Raw genomic sequence first — 25,293 nt, forward strand, 5'->3', positions numbered from 1 at the left:
TCATCAAATACATGATGTCCTATTGGTTATACAAGCTATAGGGCTCTTCACTACGTGACCCTCTATAATTGTTTGGCACCCTTACATTAGTCAGTACATTTCCACATACGCCAGGAGCAAGCAGGCTGGCCTCCAGGTGCTGGTGGGATGGTCTTGACCATAGCTTCCCACCAAATAGGCTACTATCCATCATCACTCTGCTGTCTGTCAATTTGCCCTTTTAAGATTGGCCTTGAGTTTGTTCTTTGTGCCTGGGAATAAGAGGGAGTATAGCATACTCTGTCTTCTTGTGTTGGCGTAGCACGTCATGATTATCTGTTTTCACCCATCCACATGACTGAAGCCCATGTTTTTAGAGCTCTGGTGCATTTAAAATTCTCTTATTTAATGAACTGCTGACATCTTCAGTGTTCTCGTGCCCGTCTTCTGAACAGGAGTGTTGTTCTTTCACACATTTGTAACTACTGTCGGATCATTCCGGCCCAGAGTGGCCTTGGCTTCTTGGGACTGGTCCAGCCTCACCCTTCTTTGATTGACCTCTGTAATTCAATTGCTTTTCAACTGAAAAACACTGGAAAAGCCTTCCTTTTTCTGTTCCCGCTCTGCTAAATGCGTAGTGGAATCGTCCATAGTTCACTCACTCCTAAATATATATATATATATATATATATATATATATATATATATATATATATATATATATATATATATATATATATATATATATATATTGATGCATGCTGCAATCTATTCACTATATAGCTAGCCTTAAGAATACTTGGTCCTTGGTCTACTTGTGTTTCTTTGCATCTGTACACGTGTAAAATGACTTGATATCTTCATCGTCTCTGTAGTATAAACATTTTCATTTCGTTCTCAAAATGTTGCTTGTCTTCAATACTGTCTTAACACCTATAGAATGTTTATGTTCTCTTGTCTCTTCATCTCTTCTGGGTGCATCAGTCCTACTTCGTGTGACGTCCCTTTCACTCACTTTCACATTTCTTCTCGAATTTCATTCAAATGACCATCATATTGTCGTGTATGCAGGTATGGCTTTCTTAATGGGACCAATGCTTCCAGGATTCTTCTTGGTAATTGTATCTTTACTATTATTGCTGGTGTCTCACATTCTGGTTCCCAGCATATAGGCGGCATGGGAGCGATGCTTGAGGTGGGGGTACGTGGCTCCTTCTCTACAATTCTTATGACCTTTCAAACATGGACTTCTTTTTTGGTGGTGGTAAACCGCATATTGCATCCGACATTTAGCCACAGAGTATACAATCCGACGCCTCTGCTCTTTCTGGCTATAATCTCCCTTCATACTTTAGTCACACTTTTTGCATCAGGTTATTCAGTATACTTTCTGAAAATATTGTTAGGTCTAGAAAAGGAGTGATACTTTTAAAAGCATTGTGTTTTCATTATATGGTTAAAACTTCAGCAGTAATGTCCTTGTCAATTCTGGAATTTTGAACTGTTTCCTGGGATTAAAATGCATACTGGAGTTTGACCCCCTAAACCTAACAAACTGCAGGTAAAAGGAAGCTGCTGCTGGCCTGATCACAGGCGTACATTTTGAAATCCCAATGAAGCCTGACGACTCAGCCTTCATTACTTCCTGTGTTGCCAACCTTACGGGGTTCTCAATGTGGAGCCTCATCTGTCATGCATCCTCACCAAGACACAATAAACTCTCGTCCATCCAAGGTCTACAACCAGCTCCATCATTACCCTGCCGGGCAAGCATCAGCCTTAGTGTGCACCTACCACTTTGAGGCATGCCCAGCACTGGTCATTGGGCTGTATCTTCATAGTCTGGGATCCGGCAAAACATGTTCCATCGGATTTCGGACTGGGGGAATATAGTTGTGTCCTCTATTGTAATTGATCTAGTTTTGCTACCAAGGCTGGGACTCGACCCGAGGCTGTCAACACCGAAGTTGAGAGATGTACCCACTAGACTGACGCAACGTCTGATAAGAATGCTGTAAACATGCCTGTTAATATTGCACACTGCTGAGCATATTTAAGTACAACTTTCTATGCATAAAAGATGCGCACCTCTTATCATTTCCTTGCATCATTACACGAAACACTCCTCCTTGCTTGGGTCAATTTCTAGTTGTTAGTAATGTATTAATAACCCCTTCCCCATAAATGTTTATTTATGAGGGGAATGAGAAACATCTACTGAGTCATTCCCTAAAAAGCTAACTCCCATCACCTCCTGGTGGGTTCACACAGTTGGTAATTCCCATTTCCACACTGGGCGTGCCCATCAATGCAGGCCACAAAGTGTGTGCTTCTTGTGCATCAATTGCATGTCTCTGTGCCCTGGCCCCCTTCTGTTGTGCTGCAGCCCAAACAGGCAGCCATGCAGAACCATTCACAAACAATCTGTCCATAAAATGAATTGTGAGCAGTGTTTGGAATTCACGCACTACACGTGCGCAAACAATCACACACTCGCACGCACATTCTCTCTATCACACAAGTGGGTTTGAAACCGGATAACGTTCGTTTCATTAGCAGAATGTCAAATGCCATACTTTTGAACTTGTGATTTGCCAAGAATCAATATGTATTGCCCGGAATCGATGCCCCGCATTATTGTGGCTGTCAAGGTCCAATCAGATGTTTACATCTCATGAAGCCCTGATCTGGGCTGCAGACACAATCTATAGGATGATATATGTGTGTACATGAGCTGTTTGGTTAATAAATGGCCTTCTGGTATGTGAAAGGTGTAGGCCCCCTTAATGCGGCGCTTGTTTATCGATTGACGTTGCAGCGCCTGATGTACGCTGCGCGACTTCCCTGCTACAGTGGAATGGTCTCGTCCTGCCTTCTAATGAGGGAGGCCTCTTTTAGACCCTGGCTCGGCCTCCACGTCTCGAGGGGAGCGCCCATCTCTGAGGGTTAAGAGGTTGGGGGGTCAGAATATTGATTATTCGTTTGATCCCCCGCTCCTTATTAAATCATTGTTTCTGTTGGAGAGCGCACGCAGTTCAGGGTGGGGCGCCTCCCGTTGGTAATTGGGCTTCCTTTGCTTCCAAGCGTTGAATAGAAGGCGCCTGCGTGTACTACAGCAAAGATAGCACAAGGGAGATTGGTGGGAAGAGCGGGGATATTGCTTCACGCCATCTTAAGGGGATTCATTAGGAAACACCCAGCGCGGTGCGCTTTCGCCTCCAGTGCGCTTGACGTCATTGTCTGCGACACAGCTGAGCATTAAAGCCACCCTCCCCTTTCCCTTTCATGCTCCGAATTCTCCACCCCTCTTCCTTGGGGAGTCCACCTCTGAAGTCTAATGCAAGAGAACTTTGACACACCTCTTCACTGTAAACCTGGCCATGTGAAAAGGAATATATCAGAGTGCAAGGGCGTTGCTGCATTATGCTTCAAGAAAGGCGTTGCTTGGAGATATAAACAACACACCCGCAGCAAGCCTTGTGCGACCAGTTTGATTGCACGCAGTTGAAAACATCACGGCATACCTGTGTCGCAGAGCCCAGGCAGGCCTTTATTTCAAATAGAAAAGAAAAATCGGGTTCATATTTCGGGATAGCATTGCCTTCAGAGATGTGTGACACTCATGTGCCTATAAGGAAGCCCGCACTTTGTCCACACTCTGGCATTTTGTAAGGGCTGGGGCGGAGTCATTCCTATGGCTGGTGAGGGTGAGCCTGGCATAAATCAAACCTTTCACAGAAATTAGCTGGGTGGGAAATCTTCGTATTTGCCTATTGGCCTGTCACACAGTGAGTGTTGGGGGCCCGCCCCGGGTCACCGGAGCGGGCCACCTTGAGGTCGGGATCACGCGACCAGCAGGAGGTAGGGATCACCCTGCCTGCCCCGGATCACCGGAGCATCACACACGGGCTGGGGGCACCCAGCTCGCACCAGCCTCGGCTCTGGGGGCACCGAGGCCGAGGATGGCAAACAGGCCATGTTCACATGGCTAAGACAGTTGCATGGAGGACGGGGTTGCCCAGCAGGGCACCGTCCTAGGGCCAGGCCGCATGGCTAGGCCCACGGCACGCTGCGCAGCGCCAGCTTAGCACACCAAAACAGACACAGGAGTCAGAGTGAGATCGACTGACGAGCCGGGAACGGCCCGTCCCTTTTATTTCCATGGTCACATGGTTACCCCCATGTGACCATGATGCCGACACTGGGAGGTACCATGTCCCCCTAGAGGGGTCACATGCAACACTGAGTAACAATGCTGGCAAAAAATACTGTCCACCACTCACCCCGACCTCTAACCGCTACGTTCTGAATTGTTTGCTCTAAATCTGTTTGACATGTTAAGTGTTACAATCAAAATGGCACTGAAACCCTTCTTGTTCAGACACATAGGTATGCGTGGTGCGCAAACCAATAATGACCTTGTGCATTGTTCATAATAAAAAGAAATTGTGTTTCACGCATAGCCGTTAGGTGTTGTAGTTGGCAGCTATGAAACACAACACGCATCACTGATTTAACCTATATGTCCATAAGTGTGTGCAACTGGACTCCTCAGTTCTGTACCACAATGGCAGCGGGCGCATAGCAGGCTTTGACTGCCCTACTTGGATATAGTGCAATTTCCCAGAATGCCTGGCCAAATAGACCAATGAGGCACAGAAATGCACTGGAAAAAGATATCTTTTGCACAAGGACATGTTTGCCCTAGTGCTAATATGATCCAAAACTGCTCTTACATGCGTGCAAAATTTCAGTAATGAGGCCCTTTGTTGATGTTTACGTTATCACTGTAATCATTATGAGAACCTCATCAGGGCATTCTGCAGCTGGTCGAGTGTATCAATGCTATTGGCCTAAATCACTTTAAATGGCACCATTTTCCAGTTGTGCGCACTGAGTTGTGCTCTAGAAAACTACTTAAAACGTTAGTTGTGAAATTATCAATTCTGTTTAGTGAACATATGTACCTTTTCTCTTACTACTCAGGCTTTTATTTGGCCCCGCATCACCATTGGTGATTCCTGACAGTACAACACTAGAAGCACTCCAAGGATTGGCTGAAGGCATGACCTTACCTCTCATTGGTTGGGGGCTATCTCATTGGTAGGGGCGTAGGGCTCCATCCTTGGTAGGGAGGTGGCAGTCAGAGACTCCACAGATTAATATTTCCTGGCTTCAGTAGAAAGGGAGCAATGGGTTTTAATATGTTTCTGTGTGCCTTCGGGGAAGGACCAGGGGGACAGAACCACAATGTACATTGTGCTGCAGGTGTTCTTAGTGATCAACAGGGTCAAGTCAGTTTCAAGGTGCTTTGCAGCTTCTGTGACAGAGTTCAAGACGGGAGACAGCTGAGGATATCAAGTGGCAAACAGTTTGGTGAGGGAAGCTGGACAGATGGCTGCAGACTGGCCTACACAGAGGCTCAGGGGTCAGGAATCATCTCATTGCTGGTCGGCAGTTCTGAAGCACTGGTCGAGACTTCTCGGATGTCTTTAAGCGACTGTGGCTTGACAACGGTCAGCATTGCAGTCGGTTTCTGATCAAGTAACTCAACTGGCTCGAAAATGTTCTTTAAGGAGGACGGCACTAGATGCTTGTTGAGGCACTTCTCCCAGCTTCTTGAATGGGCTTGTGTCGTCCTTTAAGACAGATAGTCCAAAGCAGAGGAGTGTGTTGCAGCAGCTGCCTTGTCCTTGGTTGTAGGTTCAGAGACCTTCTGGCACTTTCTTACCAGGAACCTTGCTGCAGAGCCTAGCAGGACATGTTGTGTGCTGGCTGGGCACCAGTTCTGGTGCGGCTGGAGGGTCCTCTAGTTCTGTTTCTCCCTCTGTTCAATGGGAGAATTTTAGAGTAGGGATCTTGCTTGATTATTTGTATCTTCTAATGATTACTAGAAGCCCAGCGAGAGTCAATCAGAATGTAACACATACTGATTGGCCCTCGCCGGTGCTTTAAGCGGCTGGGAATCCCTCAGCTGGGATTCCATTCCTTTGTTCCTGGCGGGGAGCGTGGCAGCCCCTCAGCCAGTGAGGAGGCTCGAAACGGGGCCATCCCCGCTCTGAGTCGCTCGGGCCTATAACGATGGGCCCTGGAGCATTACCTGACCTGGTAATGCCTCCGTGGGTCAGTGCTTATTGCTTAATTATAATAATAATCATTAGTGTATTTAGCGCCGACATGCCATCACAATGGCCTGGGGTGCCAGGTATTTTCAGAAGGAGCTTGTTGTAAATGATTAAACAGATGTCTGTTATGACACACTGGTCCTGATTCATGATGCATTTTTCAATTGGATATTATTATTGAAAACACGTTGTGAATCAGGCCCACTGGATGCAAGTAAAGTCCTGATTCAGTAAGTGAAGGAGAAGCACCACTGTATGAGTTGTGAACTGAAAAGACAACTGAAGAAAAAGGGTCAAGGAGGAGGGACTGGAAAGTAGGGTTGTAGTGTAAGCGACAGGACTCGTCAAAGTGGGGTACGGAGATCAGAAAGTAGATGTCAAAGGAGATCAAGGCTTTGGATCAATTAGAACGGGGGCAAAGATGGCCAATGTTTGTGGCCATTACACAGGCAGCCACTTAGAGTGACCAAGGGAAGACGTGTTCCAATAAGGTGTCCATAAAATTCTGCAGACAAATTCGGACTGGGCTCGTAAGGAACCAATCAGAACACAGCAGCTTCCACGTACAGGAACGGGCATGAAACAGTTAACCAAAAACAAAGATTTTAAAAATTAAAGAAACTAAGTGTTTATGGACATTGGGCAGTTTTTCAATATGTTCATTAATGAGAGGGAAATGTTGCAAAAAGGAAGGGGTTGTTTCTGTTGTATTATGCATATTTAATTTAACATTTGCCAAATGAATGACAGTCAATGTATCCTCAATTAAATTTGCATCAGGCGACGGACGGATCGACTCACACAAATATGTGAACGCTAAGGTCCTTATTTACAAAGGCGTTTTTCAATGAGAAAACCCCATTAAAAACGCTGTACATCTATGAAAGGAATCAGTGACTGTCTCTCCTTAGCGAGAAAGATGGAGTGGACTGTTCAATGGATAGACACAGCTCAGACGGAGGAAATCAAGGCATCACGTATTGCCACAAATTCTTGTACACAATGAAATCTCTGTTGTCTACAACTTGATGTTCATCTGCAGGACTTTCTACTTTTTTAAAATCTTTCTCAGGAAAGGCCACTCTGTTTTTTTGTTTCTAGTGCTTCTAGAAAGATCTTGCATTTCCTCACATTTTGCTGTGAATCAGGGATAGCAGAGTCTTAGGCGGTAGAAATGTAGGGGGCAACAGGCACTTGACAACCAACCTGTAGACTATGAACTCTCATAGGAGCGCAATTCCATCTGCTCAGCACTCTCGCCTCTTTAGATCAGTCCTATTGTGGAAAAATCGCCATTATGTTATTGAAGACACAGTTCTCTTTCTCTCTAGACCTGGTTAAAATTTAGACACATAACACCAGCAAAATACATTCGATGAAGCAAAATCCTACTATATATTCTGGTAAAGCCAAGGGCAAAAACACATGCAGTCCTTAGTGCCCACCTAGCAGAAAGTTGGTCTCCGAGGGACGGGACCTTCGCAGATATCCTGGGAGGATAGCTCAGCGGCAACATGTTCACCTTAGAAGCAAGATGACACGAAACAACACAGGTTCAATCCCTGGTTACGCGCTTAGAAACATCTGGGTATTTAAGCGCATTATAAATACGCAACTAAGACAACAAAAAATACAATTACGCAACTAAAAAACTAAAATTCATGTAACAGCTCCTTGATGCCCGTGGGCTGAGTGAGCACTTTAAAAATTCAAATAAAATAAATAACATAAAATATCAAGCAGGAGAGCAGCCAAGTGCCGCCATTGCAACAAAAAGTGAAATTTGCCTTTATGTCTCATTTAGATATGTTGGGTAACAGTGACTGGCCAGAGCCATGACCTGTTGTCCTTGAATGATCCATTGGAAATGTCTATGTCAATGCAACGTTTTACTGAGCAGGTAGTCTGATTGGCCGTCGTATGGGCTATACAACAGGGAGGTGCATAAAACTGCTAATGGAGCTGGATGGAATGTTCTAGGCCTCCACTTCCAAGGTGGGCCAGGGAGAATGCAGGATCTTAAGTAATTCCAACCTTCCCGTTTATAATGTCATGCGAAGTATTACATTAAATTGATATTCTCTTTCAATAATTAGAAATCTGCTTTGACCCTGACACTGCTTAATTGTCATGAATACATAATGTGTCCCGGCCTTGCCCCTCGGTGCTTTCTACCGAAAACTGCTCAGGCTGCAGTATCCAGCGTACCTGGGTTTTGGTCAAGTGAGAGAACTACCGGAGAAGGCCAGAGTCAACGGCAGCCTTCAGCAAACCCCAGTTTTAATTGGCTCACGGGGGATTTAAGGTTCAGCGCTTGAGTTATATATAACTCTTCACTCGTTAAATTAAATTATAAATTGTGAATAACACAGGAAAGTTTAGCGGAAGTGACCTACCTGGTGAGCAAATGGCACAACAAGAAAACATTTTCGGAGAAAAACTAAAATGGTCTGTGACGCACTAGGAGAGACGCAGTGGTTTATTTTTACTTTCGTGACCGGCGTTGATTGCTTTCTCTTCGGAGAACCAGGCTAATAACCAATGTTCCATGAAAACGGACTAAAAAGGCCATCAGCTGCAGGGCAACCTTCAACTCGGCCAAGCAAACATGCTGTTTATCAGGGAAATAAGTTGGTTTCCTGATGAATGACTCAGGTGCCCTTGATGGACGGTCTGACTGGGCCGAGCAGTTCCTATGACATCCCAGCTGCTGAAAGGGAAAAGAATTCACATAGAGCCAGTCTCATGTCCGACTAACTACGACGTGGATCTAAGACACCGACCTTCTTTCATAGGTTCAGGTCTGCCGGACGCTTTTTCACTTTTTGACCAGCCAAACCTGCTATGGTATCATATATCCCTTGAAAGGACACCGGCTGAGAAAAAAAAATTGATCAGAATCAGTGTTAAAAAACAAAAACATTAAACGTACATTGCGTCTGGTTGAGGCGCTGTCCATCTTTTCAGTGAGTAAATAGAGTCTGCCTCGAGTCACGTGTGCGACATCGGTTTGCTGTCCCTACATCGCATATCTTAGCTTCTTAGGAACCATGAAACCTGCGTCCTCTTTCTAGTTCCAGCTCCGCACCTCACCACATTCGGGAAATGAGTGGCTGCTTCCATGTCTTGGCTTCCTGAGCAACAAACATGGGCAGGTTATGAACCACCGCTTTGAGTGTTCTATATACATTAAAAAATATATATATTAATAAATAAGAGAACACACATTTTCCAAGAGTGTGCATTAAAGTCTTTCTCTGCTCACATTATGTGTAAGGGTCTAGGATGGTGACTAGAGCATATTCAGTCAAAAGGTGTTCACAAACATTTGATGAGAATTGGAGAAGTGTGGGATGGAGGGGTTTAGAACTGTGGCACCAACCACTCATTGGCTAGTGGTCATTCCACTATTGCTGTGCCAGCAGGTAAAACGCTAGCTACAGATGGCAGTAAATAGGTCGTTTGTATCAACTATAATTCTTCAGAGCCCCGCTTCCGGAGTGTAAGGCTTTCTCCCCCACGGTGCAGGCAGCAGATGATGGACTATCCTTCTATGCAAGGTGAAGTTCTGGGACTTCAAGGGAAGTGTATTCTAGAGTGTGCATCTAAGATGGCCACGTAGTGAGATAAGCCAACATCGTTGCTTATAGGACATTTGACAACTGGTTCCATTGTACAAGTGCCACATTAGTCCATCCCTGGCTTTTTAGCCAAGAACACGCAACATACTGGGAATTGTTGACACACACACAGGAGGGTAATATTAAAACTGCAAATTATAGACTCTATAGTGCTATTGGCTCAAAGGTGCACTGGTTGTATCTGAGCTCACATGACGGGGTCATTTGGCAGATATGTATCAGTGCACTGAAATTGATTCCAAATTAATTATGTCCCGGATAGCTGGCACCTGCAGAGATGAGCTCTGATGGGCTTGGTTGTGGTTGTCCTTTTGTTCACAACAGGTGGCAACATGTCAATGACGGCCCTGTGTGCCAGCTGCATAAGACTTCACAGGCTGCATTGGTTATTCTTTTAAGTTATATAATAATAAAAAATGCACCACTTTGAAAGGGGGGGCATGACAGGTTCACTTTCTAAATCTCACACCCACCCATGCAAACATAATGATTCTAAAAAGGTATTGCATCCATGAATTGCATCCATTGTTTTGACCCCTGCTAAACTCCTAAATACATGTCACTGTGCAATCCCTTTTCTAATCTTGTCACAACTTGTCAGTTCCCCACACCATTTTTCCCACTCCCTGTTCCATTCCTTTTCCATATGTGTCCAACTCCACTGAAATGTTCTCCCTGCACCCATCAGAGCCATCTCTTCAGTGGAACTCTTCAAAACAAGGTTCATACTGTGCCTGATATCAACGGAGAGAGCCCCCTAAACCCTTCCATGCTAATTTTCAAACTAACTGGCCAGCCCACCTCTCCTGCACTCTGCTCTCAGGATTACTCTGTGCAATGTGTACATATGGGATTCCTCACCTCATACTCTTAAGTGCCAACTCTACCCCTTCACCAACTGGTGTGCATCATTCAGTCCACTAACGCTCTTATGTAAAGGCACCTTACCATATGACTTCCTCTGCTCTGTGTTATTGCCTACATTGTAAGTGATTTCTGTTCGCATTGACACAGATGCAAATGCAAATGACGTATTGGAGAATACCATTGTTAATACTTTCAAGAAAGGCATGTCTAACCATACCAAGGTCTACTGGATAGTTGTCAACTGGCTGCTTTCTGGTGACAGGACACCATCAGTTTAGCTGGATATTTTCAGGGAGAATACTGAATGTTCTGGATTTTTGGCCAAATCACTTAAAAGGAAAAGTGTTGTTGACTTCATTGACCATTATTGGCTAGGCCATCATATCGCCTCTGGGACCCCTGACTCGCTAGATGCTGTCCTCCCCTCTGCCCCCCACCCTGTAAGCTGTACTCAGCCTCTGTGCCCCTCTGCATTCTACCCCCGGCTGTATATATGTTCTATTGTTACCACTGAAAAGACCTCTGTAATGCATCTGTACTGTTGTATTCCTCTGTAAAGCACTTTGTTGCTTCTCGATGCTGGGTCCTCACTCAATAAATATAATAATAATAATAATAATAATAATAATAATAATACTGATGGTAATAATATAGAGAAAAAGATTCACCTGGGTCATTTGACAGCCATGCACAAGTCATAAGAAACATAGCACCGACTCATCCTGACTGTCATATTACTGTGATTTATACAGAGCACAGGTGACATTTAAATGGTTTCCAGGCTCTGAGAATATTTCTGTATTGAATTATTCCAATGAATCAGCTGTGGTGGTACTAGGATCTATTTGCACCTGTGGAGAAACTGTTTTCAGGTGTGCAAATGCTTTTTTTGCATGCACATTTCTATCAGCACTAGTGCAAGTCCACTTTCAGTGCATTTTCATTGATGCAGACATGGCTGCAAAGGTGCAAATAGCTGTGTGTGTGAGAAATGCTACAGAGAGGGAAGTGCTGGTCTCTACTGTGTCTGTACCACATGGCCTCAGTTAACTTCAAACATATCCACAGATGTTTGAAGCTAAATCTGGAACTCAATAGCCCACTTACCTCCCTGGATTCAAGCACTAAACGCACCAAAGCATCATAACACAGGCATGTAGCAAAGGGGCTAATGCTGTCAAAAGGTCCTGACCTTAAAATCAATGTAAGCTGCCATTTTAGGTTCATCCGCCATTTTAGGATTCTCTTTGTAAAAGTCACCCTGTGAGTTAAAATGGTGGACAATGTCATTCCAAAATACAACATGACGGTCTTGACCTCTGTACATAGCTAATATGTAACTTGCCTACAGGCCACTTGTTGAGGTTGTGAACTGAGACCTTGTCCTTCGTTGACTGATGTGTAAGGGATTACTCGTGTAAAGAAAGAAATCCACGAGCATACTATAAAAACAATGTATTCAAATACTGAAATTAGAACACTTGTTCAACCGCATTGTATTAATGTTTAAGAAGACTAGCATGGAAAATCCCAGATCACACAGTTGTTGTGTAGGCTTGTTGATACATGTACTAAAGGCAAACCAGTTATATGCGGTTGTTAGAGACTTGCCATGAACCCTAGATCGGTGATGTATTAAGTGGAATATTAACCTGAAGTGGGGCTGGACATCGAGCCCACAAAGTGTATAAAAAGCCAATGCATTCTAATGTACAGCGTCTCTCACTGAACACGCTGAACCACGCTGGAGTTTGTTGTGTTGCACTGAGGGCCGATAGCTATCTGATTTTGCTCTGTTTTTGTAACTGGATTCAGTATAAAATAAAGTACTTTGTATGTTCCTTTGTAACCCGTGTTCGGTGTATTTCCTTTTGGGGTACTCAGCCTCGATATTTTGATTTTGTTTTCCCAATACGAAGCAGCGGTGGTTATCCATTGCCTCTAGTGCAGACTTGAAGGACCCTAAGATATCCAGCCACTCAAATGGTTTAAATCAAAGTGCTGCAAATGGGATGCAATGTTCCACCTGACTGCGCACACAGCAGCGTGGCCAGGATTGTATAACAAGTGCAGCCCGAAGCTAACATAGTGGGGCCGACCGCAGTGGCATTAACATCTGTGAAATGCACTTGCAGTGCTGCGGAGTCAGCATTTAACAGGTTTTGGGCCTCATCACGAGTTGGGCGGTATCCCGGCAGTAAGACAGCCGGGACCATGCCCAACACTAAAAGCGCTACTGCAACTCGGTCCGGCGCAATTTGCGCCGGATCACAAGTTGTGAGGGCCGGTAAATCCCCATTACCCATTGGGAATAGGACCCAATGGGTTGGGGAACACTATTATCGCTGGTGGTAATTGTGCCGGTGGCAATAGCACCGAAAATGGCCCTACAATGGTCATCTGGAGGTACAGATGCCATTTTACGCTCAACTCGTGATTTGGCCAGCCGTTAAATGTGGCGGTAATACCATTTTCGCCGTATTTAAGGGCTCAGGCTAAACAAGTCCTGAGGCCCTTAGGGTCAGGTCCTACCATGTCAACACTTCTGACTCCACATTGAGTTACCCTGTTCTGAGATCCAATGTATCCTGCTTACATCGTTTGTGGCAGTATACAGATACAATACTATTAGGCAGGAATTGATACTGGCTTGCATACTCATACTCGTTTTGCAGAAATGCGCCCCTCATGGTTACCATTCCTCCGTAGCCAAAGCACATGTTGTTTTCACCTCCACATTATCTGGTAGCTGTTCTATAGATGGTAGTTCAAACATCATGGCATCCCCTTTCTCCCAGAACAGAGTGCCATGTGAGACCGGAGATCCGTCACCCTTATGCCCTTGTTTAACAGAAGAGGACTCACGGATGCGTATGACAAGGCTGGGTTATTGAGTTCTAAAGAATAGATGCCCAGGTCCAGACGGTGAGGTCCTTTCCTTAGAGCCAACAAGAATCCAGTAAGAGCAAGCCTATAGCAGAACAGACACGAGTTTCCAGCTGCCAAGTGTCCCGTGCAAGGAGAAAACATCCTGAGGCAACCCTGACCTTATGCTTTGCATGACAGCACTTACTGGACTATTCATAATGTGGAAATCCAAACTGCGTGACCAAAAATTCATAGCGAACCACCAGGGCTCACTCAAGGTGGCTCGCACAAAGCCTCCGGACAGCTGTACGATATTGCCAGCCTGATGGTGATCATTCAATTGAAATTATTTTCCAAAGCGCCCCCTCACCACCCTTTGTGTCCTTGTTTCTTTCCTTCTTGCTCTTGTCTGTGGAATTTAATCATCCATGGTCATTTCTGGCCATACCAGTAAGCAGGGCGATCAAAATAACACCCCTCTGAATTGTCAGACGATTTGAGTCATTCACACCCAACAGAGCTGACGACAGGTTCATGAGATCACATATGGTCAGGTTATGCAGAGAGCATACCCAAGCCACTCTCCTGTGTCTAAATATCACTACTGGATTGGAAGCATGGCTTTACTCGTCAGCCAATTGGACTGTGCCCTACTCCTTACCCTCTGCTGATACCTTAGGCTTCACCAACCAAAGAACACGCTACCGGCCGCTATCCTTCAAGTTGCAAATTAAATATCCTGTTGGTCAATCAGACATCAGAGGCAGATAATTAGCACAGGTTACAGACATGTGCCGTGAAGAGGTTCCAAGGCCAATCATAAAGTTGACTAATTTATTCATTTGCATTTTTAAATTGCTCACACAGTCGGGGCATCGAGGCGCTGTTACAGGAATATATCTATTAGTTGTGCATGTATAAAGCACTTAATACCTGGAGGTTTCTAAGCGCAGAACTGGGGATCGAACCTGTGTTGCTTTGTGTCCTCTTGTTTCGAAGGCCAGCACGTTTGCCTCTGTGCTATCCTCCTGGGACGGATGTAGAGTACCAGAAGGATACCTCTTGCATAACCGGATGCGCTCCTTTCTGACGTGGGGACAGCATTCAGTAAGATAAGTGGAATCCTGACAGGGCCAACGGAGCCCAATGCTACTTCCTTCTGAGGTCAATAAAGTAGGTTTCATCTCATTTGGGTACTATCAATACTATTAATAGCCATTAATACACTGATTAGAAGGCGGATGCATCAGAAAATATGCCTTTTAGAACATTTAGTATAATTTTTAGCATCAGTAGTGGCAGTAATAGAAATAATAGTAATAATAATAATAATAGTAATAATAATAATAATAATAATAATAATAATAATAATAATTATTATTATTATTATGTAACGGTTGCATGTATTTTCAGCGAAAATGTTTACTCTAAAAAACAGTCCATCAAATAATTTCTAATGGAAAAAGTTAATTGAATGCATTTTTTTGGCGGGGTCCCCCAACCCTGTTTAGGACCCTTAAAAACCCACCCCAAACATTTCACAAAACAAAATGAGCCCCTTACCCGACACAAAAAATGCATCAGATGAACATTTTTTCATTAGAAAATATTCGATGGAAAATGTTTAGATGAACCGTTTTTTGAACCTTATGCAACATGTGTGCACGAGCATGAAGTGGCGCTTACCCCATTACCACAATTCTATGTCCCCCTAGAATAGCATAGTCTGACCAGTGCATTATGACACTTTGTATTTTTTTTTTCCATTGCTGACACACACAGCTCTTTCGCCCGATTGAACGGCTTCCTCTCTCAGGGAAAACGGAAAGTAATTCATATCATTTTTGACCTGCAAAAAAAAATAAAAAGAAACACAAAAAATCTAGAATATGCACAGTAGGCCAAAAAAACGCACCACGGGTGGAAACAATGCCCTTTTAAAGCAATGGGACGCTTGCTGGCAATGTGACATGGTAAAAGGTTTCCAACGCAGAGCGGAAATGGCTCCCAAATTATAGGCTGCACCAGTCTCGCCTGCCACAGTCCTTCATCTCCCAACCCAGGCAGGGATGTAAGTGTTTGCGAGACATAGATTTCCTGGTGAACCGCTGCTAGGCTTCTCAGAAATAATTCACACAAATCACAGCCTGCTTGATAGCATGATCATTTAGGGCAAATAACATGTATTTATTGTTTTTTGTAAGCGTTTTTACACGTTGGATGTGCTGAGTGAGCCCGATGGCGCCCCTCTCAAGTTGATCTAATGGAGACAACAACACAACCTGTGAAATGTGTTACAATGGGTGTGTGATGCAGCACTGCATGACAACTGCTCGGGAAGAAAGCAGGTTTGTAGTCTTGTGCTCTGCCAGGATCTCAGCAGGGGTCTGCCGCTTTGAACCCTCAAGTCAACACTCAGACAACTCCTAGAGTTACAGTTGAGTTCCCCAGGGAGGGTTCATGTCCAAAGACAACCAAGCTAAGTATCCTTTATCAACACTCTTCTATTATGTTTGCTTTCTTCAACTTTTCCTTTTCATGGTTCAACATTGTGGGGAGCTGGGAGCCATTTAGCCCCTGCGTGTAGCCTTGAAGAGCCTGGTTAGCTTGACACAAAAACCAACCAGGAGCTACTTTTGACTCCTCAGGCCAACTGATGGAGAAGAAACACACCTATCTGAGTTAAACTCTGTGCATTTGGGACACTTGTTAATTAAACCTTGGAACACATATATTCAACATGTTAAGCATAAGTGCTCAAAAATAATAGACAGAATGATATGTGTGCATCTTGGGGGGAGTTAGATTTGCTTAACGCTATGTACTAGCTCCTTGTTCTGCCGATGTGGATCCTGGTCACTGGTTAATACTGGATACCCAGGAGCTGTTTTTAGCTCCTGCTTATCCAAACTGAATTTCGATTCCTGCCTTCCATCCTTCTAGTGTTCAATGCATGTGCGATGCATGCATGTGCACACACTAAATGGTAATGCTTGTGCTTTCAGGGGTTGCCATGCAGCATGAAATAACCTGAACATAAAGTCATGCAAATAATGTGGCAAGGGAGATAATGTGGTCGGGTGACCATGAAACCTGGGGTGTGGGTGAGAAGGACAGCATTGTGGACTGACTGTGTGCATGGCTTGATCCAGTCACAGCTGTGTTGTATTTGGGTGTAAAGTGTCAAATCCTACACTACATCCCGGGGCTGGGTTGAGTGGATGGCGAAAGGCTGGCTGGGCTGGGGATGCAAGAGTAACAGATGTATAAGTAGAAGGGGCTTGTGACCAGTTTGAGTGAAGAAGAAATGCAGGTGGCACTGGGGCTGCAATGCAAGCAGTTGGAACACAAGTGGGGCTTAGGTCTGGATTGAGCAGAATGAGAAAGGCTAGAAGAGCTGGGGCTGAAAAAAAACACACCTGTGCTTGCTGAAAGTGTCTAATGTCGAGCCACTATGAACATAATTTCCATGGCCACTTTTGGTTCACAGTCCACCCCTGGCTGAGATTTGGACGGGCTGTTAAAATGTGGTAGGTGCCAGCCAGCTTTCCAGGGGGACCAGTGGGGAAGCTGGAAGAGTGTTGTGGCTTGTTTGAGTGGAGAGCAAACGGCCTGTTGGGTTGGGGCTGAAAGAAGACCATAGGGGCTACTAGGAGGGGGGTTCAAGCCGAGTTGAGTAGAGAGACATTCAGGAGTGGCTAGGGATACGAAATGACACAGTACAGGCAGGGCGAGGGATGAGGTTGTTAAGTAGACACAGAAAGGTGGGAAGGCTAGGGATGCAAGGGAAGCAAAGGGCATGCTGGGAAAGCATTAGGGCTGGGTTGAGTGGAGAGAAAAAAGGCTGGCGGGGGCAGCAAACGCAGCATAGGAGGTTCTAGCAGCAGATTGGGGCCAGGTTGAGTGAAATGAGAAAGGCTGGGTGGGTTGGGCATCAAGGGGGAAATGTCAACGTGCCAGATGCATGCAGAGAGTGGTATTCTCCACACCTTATGACTTCACACTGGGCATGCAGTCATTGTCAATCTCTTTGCATACATATGATTAAGAAATGCCGACTAATGATTCATCATGTGGAGGAGCCCATGCTGACACGATATTGCAGTCCCATAGCTTTGCAAACAAGGGATGCCATCCTCACATTCAATTATATTTTTCATTGACATTGCACGGTTAAAGGCTTTATGTCTGTTGGACTACACATATGTTACCCTCAGTCTGTAAACATGTTGCTGAAGCTGGTAACTTATCCCACAGAGGCATACTGTGCTCTTAGACAACGAATAGGTTGCTGTCTATTTATTTATTTTATTGTTTACTTGTTATAGGCACTTATCCAATAAGAAACTACTGTTTCAAAGCGCCCACCTTCATTTCATTGAGATTTCATATCATGATGTATCAATTAGGAGAAGGCAAGCTGTGTATTTCATTCTGAGCCCCCAATCCTTGCTTTTGGTAATATTTATTTCCACTAATGTGCTTTGCTATTTCATGTCATTATGCAGGGTTCTTTTGATTCAAACATCTTCGGGCTTAAATGCATAATGTCGCTGTTAAAACTAGCCAATTACCTGTGCCAATTAGCACAGAAAACCAATCTGTCAGTAGCACTGCCAGGTGTAAACTAGCTGCCACAAAGGTTTGCTCACTTGACACATAATGGTAATGAGATGCATGTCATGCAATGGAAAGATTCACTTAATATCTGAGCCAATTTGTGCTTGTATGAAAGGGTCTTCCATGTTGCTTCGTTGACACAGATGTGAAAGTGGTACATCTGGTCGTGGTACATTTCTTTATTGCAATTTCTATTTTTGTATTTTTTTGCTTTTCATGAGGCAGTGGGAGGGATCATCGCTACCCCCCCATCTGCCCAGCAGACCCTCTCCCATCCATCCATTACAGAGTTAATAAAAAAAAGGACTGCCAGGTTTGTAAGGGTGCAGAAGGATGAGACAGACACACACAGGTGGCATGGTGATTTCTTTATACCTTTTGTGTTTGAAAAAATAAAGAAAAAAACCTACCTTTCCCTATATCTAAGAGGGGTTCCCTGTCTCAGCTAAAATACAAAGAGTGTTGTCCGAATGCCCATATAGATCATCCCCTACCTCTCTCCCTTACACGTGCACCTAAACTAGAGATAAAGTAAATATTCGTGGTCCAGAAGAATGTCTGCATTCTTCTGTACTGGCAATAAAAGTTCACGTTCAGATTTGTTTATTTTCTTAGGGGAATGGCTAAAAAAAGAGTAAAGCTCAAATCGTTATTCTTGGCAGGTAGCCCAGACGCTTTGTTACATGCACCGGCCAGTCCATTCACTCCTGTATCTTCCAGGACGTCACTCGTGGGCGGCAGTCTCCCTTGGGGTTTGCCGTCACTCGATTCTGGTCTCTCACGGCTTCCAGAGGCTTCTCAAACACTGTGTTTCCTCTGCAGCTTCTGGCTGTCTACAGTACGCACACCCGGTAAAGACTGCTTTGTTCACCTCCACTACAAGGTCTGGTTACTAATTCGCCAACGGTCATTCAGCGTCAGACCCACTGGGGATGCCGTCTGCTCCTCTTCAGCATTCCGGACTGCAGCCACTTGAACTTTCCACAATGAGCAGCTTCTTGGTCCTCGGTCCCTCCTGGGATGGCTGAGCGACATAGTAAGTCCTTTTTTTTGCTTCTTATCTGGTCTTGCAATGGATAATTAGAATGTTCAGTCAAGTTACATGGAGCGTTCCCCATGGCTCCACATCTCCTCCCCATCCCAATACTTATCTGATATTCTCTAATGTTCCTCATCTCAGTATCTCCAAAAATCACACATTACAATGGTATATGTGAGTATTGTAAATAGGGTTAGGATCAATGGGAAATTGAGGTGGGTAGGGTGTTGAGTGAGGGATGTCATACCACATTCTCCCGAGATGTACTTCCTTGTCCCCAGAAGGGAGGTCTTTACCCACGAGATCATCATGCTGAGTGCCACCCAGCGGGATGATGGGGTAGCAGCCTCACCAGCCTGACCTCATGGTAAGGGGCTCCCCAGGGGATAATGATGACATCCCAGGATTCATCACAGGGGATGCCTTAGTTAGGCAAACAAAACAATTCATTTGCAAGCTTTCATGATCTTCAAATCACTTCACCAGGTATGATTCATTTTTGCTTGCCCGATCAAGTGGTCTGAACCTTTATGAAAACTTGCAACTACATGGCTGTGTTAGGCTAACTAAGATATCACCATGTTGTCCTTTTTGTTTTTGGATCAACCCTTTCTAGATTACTCTTGACTAACACGGTACAGGTAAACTGAACTGTAGGTTACAAGTAAACTAAACGATATATATATATATAAAAGACCAGTCGTGTCTTACTAGTAGGAATGTACACCCCATTAAGTGTTATAATTCTCCTAGGAAACCTGTAGATCAATAAAACACACCATCTGCAAGCAAACAAAAAGAGATTACTGTACAAAAACTCACCACAAGGTTAAGAACAGAGAACATGCCACAGACTACAGAATGTAGCATTCTGAGCATAGTTCCAGGGATGGTATGTAAGGTACTACTATAAAAAGGATATTTCGGGTAAAAAACAGGACCAATCGTGACCTAACGAGTCTCTAGGGTCCAAGTGGACTGTGGAGGCAGATTAGTGTCACAGTACCTGGATGCAGTTCTTGGTGGACTAACTCAGTATCAAATGATGATGCGAGCTGATCAGGCTGAGTTTGGGCATGCAGGATCGTGGAGGCCCTGGCAGCAAGTGGGCATCGAATAGGGTCAAATGCAGTTGAGCTGTGCGGTCAAACAATGGCAATTCAATGAAGCAGGTTGGGTGGTCCTAAGAACGCTTTAAAGTTGGCCAAACCAAGTCATGCATTGGACACTGGGAGAGGTCAGCAAGTGTAACTACGACCCCCAGCGACCTTGACTCATGGATTTATAGTGATAAACACTCACTATTCTATATTCACAATTGTATTCATATGCATTTGTTCACATTTGTTCAGCTATGTTGACCCCTGTCTTGAGGTTTCTTGACAGAAGGATATGTATGTTGTAAACTCTGTAGATTTTACTCCACGCTATAGTTCTTGGAGATACAGTCATTGACATTTATTTTGCTGTATCTAATACAATACTGTTGTGTGTGGTGTCTCCTAATAGAAATATTGATATAATTGTTTTCATAAATACAAGAAACATTTTATTGGAAACACAAATGGGGTCTGTTCATTTAGTGTGACAAGGTACACTTGTACGCTTTTTGTGTACCAAAGTGCAAGGTGGCATAGTGCTCTCGTTCCTCGACCCATTCAACTGTGTCTTACGACAATATTGGCCCTCCTGCGCAGAGTAGTGTCTCGACCAGAAGCCCTTGTTTTTTGATCACCTTAATAATGAAGCATTTGTATCCAGAGACTGTTCCATTCCAGATTGTCATCTATTGCGAGGCATTGTAGGGCAACCGTAGAGGACTTAGGTAAAGGTCCCAGGGTATGTTCCATAAAATCAGTATAGGTCAGTCTGGCTTAATTGATAATTTCTATGTCCTGAAGTAGTCAATGGAATATAAGTGTTTAGCAAGTACTTTGTTTGCACCATGGAATCATCATTAAATACAATTGGCTGATTCTGAAAGTGTTGAAAGATAGTCGGGTATTGTCATTATATTTTGATCACGTGTAAACAATCAAGTGATTATCCAATTATTCTACACTATACCCCCATTTTCATGGTCTGCAGACATCCCCAACATGTAATGTGCTCCGGCACCCTTCCAGAGATCTGGTTTGTCATTTTGTCTAATATGGTCTTTGCTTTTGTGATACTGTTAAGGGTGCTAATGTCACTCTCAAATACTTCAGGCCTTACATTTATTTATTTATTTTATTGAACATTTGCATGGTGCCTATACACAAGTTTTTCAAGGCGCCACACAAGAAAAATGGGTTGGGGGGCGGGCAAAGGCGAATAAACAACAGTAAATGGTCCTATTAGGTCCTGTGACATTCAGACCATGCAAGTGCTATGACATTAAGTGCAGGCGGAGGGGGCAGGTTAGGACGGATGGGCTGGGAAAAGGGAAGGGGGAAGAAGAGAAGTGCAGGAAGACTGGGGCCCATGGGCTGGGCAAGTGCTGAGGGGAGCCTAGGTGTGCAAATGCCAGAGGAAGTAAGGGTAAGGGTCAACTAGTGTGAGGATGGTGTGAAACAGAGTTATGCTAGTCAGGAAAGGGTGCCCGGGGGCAAGAGCTGGTTAAGGAGTGCTGGGGTAGACTGGATGAGGAGGGCCTGGCCCCTGTAAGGCACATAAGGGACCAGGGATCGGTCACAGTGGCAGGGGGACATTAGCAAGGCAGGGGGAGAGGGAAGGAGGAGGAGACAAGGAAAGTCTTGAGAAGTTTCTGGAATTTAAAGAGATCCAGCTCAAGTCTGAGAGGGTCAGGAAGGCCGTTCCAGAGGTAGGCTCCTGGCGAAGACAGAGATCTAGCTCCACACTCTGTGCTTGGAGTAGTGTTTTATCTGCAGACAGCTGGAGCTAGAGGACTGAAGGACTCTAGCAGGGAGGCATTTCGGGAGATAAAGATGGATGCAGCGGGGACCCAGACCCCAGAAAGCCTTGTGGATGATGCAAAAAGTTTTGAATTTGAGCCAGTGGAGAGATATTAGGGCTGAAGAGATGTTGTCCCTAAGTTTGAGGCCAAGGATAAGCCATGCAGCCCTATTCTGGATTAGTTGCAAAGGGAGGACAGAGGCAGATTGAGGAAGAGGCTGTTGTAGTAGTCCAGCCTAGAGAGAACCGGAGCTCTGGAGAACATGAAGAGGAGACCAGTGCTAACATGCTCTGAAGAAATAAGGAGTTTAGTGGGCAAGTGTCGTCCTCCCCTACATAGCACATGCTCGGAAAGCTCTCACTCCTATTGTACTGTATAGCACCATATGAGAATTCATGGTGTCTGAGCGGCTTTATACTTTGATTACTGAGGGATCTAAGGTAAGTGTACATGACATTGCAGACCTCAGATTTCCCGGGCAGACCCCAACTTAGAAACGAGAAACCTGAGGCGAGTGCTGCATTAACGATAAACTGTATTTGGGGATTCTATACAGCAGGCTAATAATTGACTGCATGTGCAGGACAAACTCAGAGTGGCTTGCTGATTTTAGTATCAAATACCACCCAACTTGATCAAACAATGTCCTCCTGAGCAAGTAAGATGGCTGCTGCTGGCTCCGATCTGCTGTCTACCCTGTGCTGCCGATCACAGAATAGCCTGGTGCTATCGGCAGAAAACCAACTATTGCCAAATGATACGTCATCTGATGGTATGAAAATGTCTCTTTAGAATGTTGGGACCCAGGGTCTCTACAGGATTGAAAAATACTTTTATTGCAGCTTTGAAAAAAAGAGACATTACTGGAACATGCTTCTAGTGAGGAGCAATATAGATTTTGAAGAGGCAGACTTAGTAATTCACCAAAGTCTTCAAAGAATTCAGTCGACACGCTATACAGTTTTGCCATTCAATATCAAATGTATCATGGATCTAATCTCCACAACTAAGATTTTTTTCACCTAAAAACGTTTTCTCTGTTGTGGAGATGTTGGAATACAGAGCCGAAAGAGACATTGTATGCCAACATTATCACCACATAGACACCAGATGTGTACAAACGCCTGTAAATGTCCAGGAATCACTCCGAAGTTAAGTTGTCTTGTGTATATGAAATAGTATTGGCATCACTATCGGTTCATAACTTATATTTACATTGCCTTATTTTAGGTTAATTCCCTAATACTTTTTCCCTACTTACTTTTTCAAAAGTAAAAATTAGATTTTCTACTTTAAAGGTCTGTTGTGATGGGATCAGTAAAGCCCCTGTTGAGATTGAATTTGACAGATTTAAGCTTCACAGAAGTCTTCAGATGCAAAAGGCAGACTGTGTGTTTGGTAAATAATGTACCTGTCTTTCCAATGTATAGATGTGCACCTTTTACACTTTATTCATTCTGGCAGTGAATGTGATGTGTGGCCCCTGAAGGAGGTTCTGAACGTATCCCATGCGACTACAGTTGTCAGCTCGGCTTCATTATTTAGGTAAAATACAATTTAAAAGGGTCCTGTATTCTGAGTTTAAATGTGACATCCATGTAGAGCACAGAATAAAACCACAACAATCTAATTCCAGGGAAAATGGATTGCCTGCCAAGTATATCTATATGGGGCCATAATAGGATATTGTACCAGTTATAGCTGCAAAAGAGGTGTATGCATCTAAAGAATCCTATGGATTAATATGGCTGTGCCTAGTATAGCCACGAAGGATATCCCATCAATGTGCACGCCTTAAGAGAAATGGAAATTCCCCTCCTACCCCACTATAATGAACCAATGCTCCATGAAAAATGGCCAAACTGAAATTGTCGAAGTCCTTTATGGCTGCAATCAACACTACTTTTGAGTCCATACAGCAAGACATTGTTCAGATCAAACTATGCCTCGGCAACATCTCCTCACATCTATTTAATTTCAAGCACCCTTTAGGCTCTGTGTAGGACACCCATGATACCATGAAATCAAAAGCTGGAAACACAAATCACCATTAAAAACAGTGTGTCAACCTTGAAGCGAGAAAAAGATGCAATGATATAAGGGTCTATGGCATACCAGATGGATGTGAAGGAGAAGTGAACATTGGCTTCCTGACTCAGTTTGTCCCAATAACTCCTTAATCCTCAACTAATCAACACTATTGGCATAATATGGGCTCACAACTTGGACCAACGTTGCACCAACGACTCTAAAACAAAATCTAGAACCATAGCTTTTAATTTCCTAAAATGTTCCAATATGTAGAGATTATACAGGCTGCAAAAAGCTAGACCCTTTTAAGTGGTGTGGAAGCAGAAGAGATGTGATGATGCTGTTTGGGCTGGACTGCCCCTTTCGGAGTGGGATTTATTGATTGATTGATATTTTATTTCTATCGCGCTCGTACACAAGTGTTTCAGAGCGCGACAAGGCAAGGGAGGGGAACAGGGGAGAACAAAACAGCGATCTTACTAGGCCCAGTGACATTGAGAATGCGCAAGTGCATGGGAGAGGGGGAGGGGAAAAGTGCATGGAAGGGGGGAGAGGTGGAAAGTGCGAAGCAGAGGAGAAACAGATAAATAACAATAAATAAATAATAAAGGAAACAAACAGTGGTAATGCAGCCAGCAATTTGCAAGTCCTAGGTTTAAGGCAGCAGACAGGGTAGGTCCGATAAGTGCAGGAAGAAAAAGGTGGGGCTGTATGGGTACAGATACAGACCCCAGTGCAAGGGGTGGCCCGGAGGCAGTGCGGGAGGGTGACAGGATGAGCAGGTACCTGGGCCCAAAAGGCAGAGGGTGGACAGGTGCACAGTGCCAAGAGAGAACAGATCATCAGGGGAGAGGGGGAGCGAAGGCAGAAGAAAAGAGGAAGGTCTTGAGGTGCTTCCGGAACAGGAGATGGTTCTCCTCAAGTTTTAGAGTGGCAGGGAGGCTGTTCCAGAGGAAGGCCACAGCCGAAGACAGAGATCTACCCCCAGCTCGTTTCTTAGAAAAACGACTGACCCTGAGTGAGTTGGAGGTAGAGGAGCGAGGAGCTCGAGAGGGGAGGTATATCTGAAGGTATTTTGGACCCAGGCCCCAGAAAGCCTTGCGGACAATGCAGAGGGTTTTGAATTTCAAGCCAGACTGGCGTATAGGGACTTTCCCCGTTCTGCAATGACTTGGCAGGAGAAGAACGATGGTCTTGAGGGTTGCCCAGAGTGATGCCAGAGAT

General features: G+C 44.5%; 1 protein-coding gene across 4 annotated transcripts in view; it reads left to right on the forward strand.

Annotated features, from left to right (window-relative positions):
* Window positions 1-25,293, forward strand: part of UNC5D (unc-5 netrin receptor D) — a 1,559,947-nt gene that overhangs the window by 558,567 nt on the left and 976,087 nt on the right. Inside the window, exon 1 of one of the 4 annotated variants that reach the window (XM_069617970.1) lies at window positions 19,106-19,136. The exons of the other annotated variants lie outside the window; for them this stretch is intronic. Within the exon in view, the coding sequence (XP_069474071.1) occupies window positions 19,121-19,136 (16 nt within the window). The 5' untranslated portion in view covers window positions 19,106-19,120. Of the gene's footprint in view, window positions 1-19,105; window positions 19,137-25,293 lie in introns of those variants that run through there. 4 annotated transcript variants of the gene reach the window in all.

The sequence above is a fragment of the Ambystoma mexicanum genome, chromosome 10 (assembly GCF_040938575.1).
Source record: "Ambystoma mexicanum isolate Mex_15411 chromosome 10, UKY_AmexF1_1, whole genome shotgun sequence".
Classification (NCBI taxonomy): domain Eukaryota; kingdom Metazoa; phylum Chordata; class Amphibia; order Caudata; family Ambystomatidae; genus Ambystoma; species Ambystoma mexicanum.